At 52.2% G+C, this 5,559-nt stretch overlaps 1 protein-coding gene across 4 annotated transcripts in view; it reads right to left on the bottom strand.

Moving 5' to 3' along the window:
* Window positions 1-543: 543 nt before the first annotated feature.
* Window positions 544-5,559, bottom strand: part of EPS15L1 (epidermal growth factor receptor pathway substrate 15 like 1) — a 90,349-nt gene continuing 85,333 nt past the window's right edge. For 2 of the 4 annotated variants that reach the window (XM_011366884.2, XM_011366886.2), the window contains one exon: window positions 916-1,059. In XM_011366884.2, coding sequence (XP_011365186.1) covers window positions 1,049-1,059 — 11 coding nt within the window. In that variant the 3' untranslated portion in view covers window positions 916-1,048. Of the gene's footprint in view, window positions 1,060-3,763; window positions 3,850-5,559 lie in introns of those variants that run through there. The other 2 variants (XM_011366885.2, XM_023534468.1) reach the window with 2 other exon arrangements.

Below are 5,559 nucleotides of genomic sequence, written 5' to 3'. Positions count from 1 at the left end.
CAGACAGAGAGAAGCAAAGCAGCGGGAAGTCTGCAATGTCCTCAGCAAATCCGAGGTCATCCCAACGGTTATGTCCAAGCTTCTGGAATGTTCCAGCGGCATTCAGCTGTGTCCCAGGAGAAAGCTCTCCCCATCTCCTGACTCCGAGTTCACGGAGTGGATGCTGCCCCGTGGCCTTGCCCCTCATGCAGATGCCGGAATCTCTTCAAACAGTGACGTGTCGAAAGAGCTGCGCTCTGTGCATCCTGGGGGACAGGGTGACCCCTGAAAAGTTCCAAAATTGGCTTTCTCTGTGGCCCTAGAGTCCAAACACTCAGGATTCACACAAACAGCCTGGTTTTCCGTGCTGCGGTGAGGCTGGTCTGTGCGACATCATGTGTGAACATTAATGCAAGGAAAATGACACTCGAATGAAAGGGAAGAAGAGATTCTTGTGTTTTGTATTAAAATATTTTATATTAATCATTCAAACTTAATTTTTATACAACGAATGCATACATCACCAGGGCGTCCGTCTCAGAAGGGAAGTGGGGGAGGCGGCGGGGTGGCTGTGAGCAGGGGACGCAAGGCCAGGAGACGCCCCATGCTCCCTCTGCTCGTTCCGGGTGGGGCGGCGTCGTCAGACAGGGATGTCACAGTGGAGAGGTGACTGCGGTGGCGGTGGCCTGCGCCTTTTCAGGCTTTTCTGCAGGGTGAGCTACATGTCATGTCCTCACCCCGGGTGCGCTATTCCGAGCTCTCTGACCAGCGAGTCCTTGACCTAACAGTGGCTGTGACATGTCACAACGTGAAACGGGGACCACTGAGAGTGACTGTGTGTGTGTGTGTATATATAGACTTTGGAAGTTTTTCCTTCAGCAAACCCACCCCCACAGTCGCCCTGCCCCTGTGCACGTGCTTGGTGGCCCGCGCCTAGGTGGCGGGCATGTCGGCCTTGCTGAGCGCGATGGCCAGCTCCAGGTCCTCCTGCTCCTGCCGCCGCAGCCGTGCCAGCCGCTCCTGTTCCGCCTTCTCGCTCTCCCGCTTGGCCCATGCCAGCTGCTGCTCCTCATTGCCAAACTGCAAAGGAAAAACGCAGGTTGGGTTACGTGGCCCAGGAGCTGCAGCCACCAGCTGGGGCGGGGGTGGGGGGGGGTGACGAAAAGGCCTGTAGCAGGTGGGCAGGGCACAGGGAGCCACAGTGCTGGCATGTAAGGGGGCGGGGTGGTGAAAACCAGAAAAAGCCAAAAGCCTGTGTCTTATTTAGGGTGGAGAAAGGACACGCACGCCCCAGCCCTGACCCCCAGTCTGGAAGGGGTCACATGCACGGAGAAGCCAGGCTGAGTCTGACCTTAACCTCCACCTTGGACCTCAGAGAAACTAGCCACCTGTCTCCCCTACAGGGAACCGAAGCAGGCAATATGACACATCAATGTGGGGACATCAAAAGAGCTCAATGCCACCCCCCCCCCCGCCCCAGGAGTGAGTCTGTGAGGCTTCATGACCATGGGAGAAGACCCTGCTCAGCCCCCTCTTGGGGTCAAACAGGGTGTCTCTGAAAGCAGCTAAGGAGCAGAAGCCAGAGAACCCTGAGGAGCTAGGAGGGTGAACCCACAAATCCTGGGCCTCGGTGGCAGGTCGCCGATGCTGGTGGGTGACAGGTGGCTGGACTAGAGAGTCTGGCTTGAACAGATCTCTGATTTCAAATGTGTAAAAGGGCGTGGAAGCCGAAAGTGCGAAGACAATGGTCCTGAAATGTGGCATCTGTGTCCACCCAGCCTCGCTCTGGGACGCGTTAAGAGCCACTTTGAACTTGAACATTTACAAGTGCCCTGCCATTTATGCTGCCATTCAGTCCATGAACTTTTCATTGTTTGGGTCCTTCTCCAAAAGGTTCAGTTCTTTAAAAAATGTATTTTCAAACAATGTAGAAAATGCTTTTGATTCCGAGATGGTGATTTCAAACCATTCAAGGCCCCTTAGCTCTAAGAAGAGCCAGATCTCACACATTCTTCTCCCGGTGTGGGTCCCTGACTCCCCGGGGTTCCCATGAGGTCCCCAGTCACTCTGCTCCATCTCCCGGTGAGACGCCTCCAACCCCAGGAGCCCCAACAAAGCCGCGGCCTGTTCCGAGCCTTGGCCTCCCTTAGCCAGCGCCTCCGTTCTCAGCACTGTCCGTGGCCAGCACTCTGCCAAGCACTGGGTGACACGGAGATAAAGAGGAAGGCCAGCCCTCTGACAGGCGCCCTCGGGAGCAGACAGACCATCCCAGTCCAATACGGGCTCCCATGAGGCCCTTACAGACCCCATGGGGTGCCAGGAACAGAAGCTCAATGGGAATTCACAGCTACTTCTTCTCACATACTGAGTCTACGTGACAACCCAGAAGGTAGGTTCCTTGGACTGCTGGGGACACCAAGGCCCGGGAAGGGGGAGGTGGCTGCAGAGCTCAGGCCCTCGGCATTCTGGATTCTCCTGGGTCTGGGGTGGGGGTGGGGGTGTGAGGGGCTGGACCGAGACAGGCTGCAAGCCCCAGAAAGAGGCTGAGAGTCCCCCCCACCCCCAGGGCTCCAGGGCCAGTGAATGACATATTTGAACTGGCAGTTTTTGAATATTTCATAGCTTGACAGCCAGTGTGGGGGCAAAACAGGGCTAGGTGGTGGGGTACCTGGGAAGGGGAGAGGTGGATGGAGGGAGACTGGTCTGGAGCCAGAGGTGACCTGGAGGAGGAGGTGGGACAGGCACAGGGAGTCAGGCAGGACAGGTTGGGGGTCAGCATGGAAGAAAGGTTAAGTCTTGGTTTTTTAGAGAAACTGCTCAGAAAAACGCTCAGGGGTCGAATGGGTGTCCCTGGAAACTGGTCCCCGCCCCTCATGTTTCCACCATGGGTCACAGATAAGCTCTGTCACCCCCCTGCACTCTGCGGGGAATTTTCCAACACCTCATCAGGAGAAAAACAAGGAAAAAACAACAAATACTGGTGGCAATGGCTCCGGGGTTCTGCTGACAGCATGACAGCTCTGCTGCCGGTGGCCCTGCCCCCAACCAGCCCAAAAGACGGGGTGAGTGGGGGCGCGCAAGTGATGACACGGCTCATCCTGACCAAAGCCTGGAACCAAGGCACAGAGGGGTCAGTCAGATGATGGGCTGAGGCCACACCACGGTCTCCGCTCGGCCCGAGCGCGTCAGGAGGTCACCACAGCACTGCCAGCTCAAAGATCCGCGTTTTCAAATTAAACACGCTGATAGGAATGTTCCAGAAGCCTTCCGAGTGAACTGGTTTGAGGCCAGCACAGGCCCCAGTGTGGAGACTTGCATCAAGCATGTGGTTTGTGCATACTGGATCAGCACAGTGGATAGTGATGTCCGGGAGAAAACTGGAAAAAGGGGGTCTCTGTGTCTCGAATTAGGAGACGACCCTCTCTGGGTCCTGGCGGAGGCACCTCAGCCAAGCCACTCTCTAGTCCTCTTGACCTGGAGGTGTCACGCAACGGGCCACAATCCGGGATACCTCTGATCTGTGTCCTTCTTGTGCCGACATGGGGCTGAGGCACAGTGGGGCACAAGGGCACTTCCCTACTGAGAGTCCTGCCCCAGGGCGCCCGCGCCACCGACACGCTGTGGTTTGATTTATTGATCGGCAGTTCAGCTGGCATTGCACATGAGGCACCCAGGTACCCCTCCTCACCGGGGACTCACGCCGGTGCCCTGAGACATCGAAGGGCACTGGCACTGCCACCGCATCGGCCCAGGGGACACTTCTAATTACCTCCTGTTGATTCATTTATCCTGATGTCAAAAGTGCATTCAACTCGCCCACGGCGCAAAGCTTGTTCCATCTGACAGTGGCTCTGCTCTCAATGCAGACTTCTGGAAAAAAGGGCCATTTTGCTAACCTATAAACGCTACTTCCTAATAAACACATTCGCCTGAGACAGAAAGGCTGGTTTTTTTTTTTAAAGAAATCCCAGAGAGGTTTCCCGTGAACAAACACAAAGTAACTCATTGATGGAAACTTGGGGCTTATAAATTAGAGGGTTCCAGGGTGGCAGACCCGGGGTTCCCAAGGTGGGACCCCATGCGTGTGTGACATCGGTGTCCCTGAACTCCAACACGGACCAAGCTGCCTTTGCACAGGCAAACACCACATCTTGGCAGCACTCAGAACATCCGATCTGACCGTCACGGTGCCAGTCTGCTGGGCAGTTAAGGACCCCTTGGCATTTACTGAGAAAGCTGAATTACACAAACCAGAGGAACCAACTTTGGCTATTTTTGAGTTAGCACAGATCAAGGTCCAGTAAACCCCAAAACCACTGGCTGATGGGCTAAAGCCCCAGAAGCCATGAAGATACAAAGATATCCCAAGTCCCAGAAAGGGGGACATGTTTTAACCATGTTTTTGGGCTATGGTATATGACCGAGGGGAACAAACCAAGCCAGTTAGGTGTCCTGCTGCTCCTGCACCCGACCCCATCAGAGGGGGCCAAATCTCACTGATTTCTAGATTTCTCTGGAAAAACTGGGGCGTCCAAAGCAAGAAAATCAACTTTAAACAGAAAACAGGGCTGCAGTCTCGACTGGGCAAAAGCTGATTCTCTGCCTGGAAATGAGGGTGATTAAATATCAGGGGTGTTTTAAAATTGAAGTTAATAACTGTTCTGGAATGACCGGAAGTGTTAAGCCAAACGATAGCTTGAAACCTTGTTTCTTTTCTTTTTCTTATGTTTTCCAAAAACTAGCGTCAGGAGGGGGTAAGGGGGGGTGACCACAGGAAATAGAACTATGCATTTCAGAAAGAGAACAGTCATTTCTCCAAATTGCCATTCAAATCTACTCACCCTTCTGCTCTGCCCAAAACAGAGTACCTGAGTCATGCGTGAATGGGTCTATTTTTTTTTCACTAGCATTTAATATTTTTTGCAGCAAAAAACAAACGCAGTGCTATTTAAGAAACTGTAGATAAAGCAGGTTTTGTTTCTGGCTTTATTAACAACGTCTTCATTTGTACACATCCACAGTGTGCACGAGCTGTCAACAAAACCGAGCTAACTGCAGTCGTAAAATATTTACAGGTCGCCAAGAGCCAAGACTGTGGCAGTGTCTTGGGAGGCTTCAATAAGCCACAGAATAGCTAGGCACAAGGTAGATCTGAAATAAATAGGGTGTTCACAGGGCACGGATATGGCAGAGCTTGTTTTAAGAAGGATATTCTAGGAGTTGAAACATCTATAAATAATGCACGTCACACCTAAGCAGGAAACAAGGTACTTGGCAAACTTGAACGAAGGAAAAAAATTTCTTGAAACATAGGCGCACAACAGACAGTGAAACTAATTCTGGGAAGACAAACTCTGAAGTTCTTTGAGAACAAGATTTTTTTTAGTGCTGATGAGGGTGCTGAAAACACTCTAAAGTGACAGGGTTTTATAATCTGAAATCTTTTTTTCACACTGGGAAACAAAGCTGGACTTTCAAAATCCCAGGATTAGCTTCTGAAAAGGCACTTAACATTTGCTAAATGGCTTTTTGAGGTTTTTTTTTTTTTTTTTTTTTTTTTTTGGCAAAAGGGCAGAACTT

Source organism: Pteropus vampyrus, unplaced genomic scaffold (assembly GCF_000151845.1).
Source record: "Pteropus vampyrus isolate Shadow unplaced genomic scaffold, Pvam_2.0 Scaffold126, whole genome shotgun sequence".
Taxonomy (NCBI): Eukaryota; Metazoa; Chordata; class Mammalia; order Chiroptera; family Pteropodidae; genus Pteropus; species Pteropus vampyrus.
The sequence above is the reverse complement of the archived record's forward strand: the minus strand, read 5'-3'. Positions and strand labels throughout refer to the sequence as shown.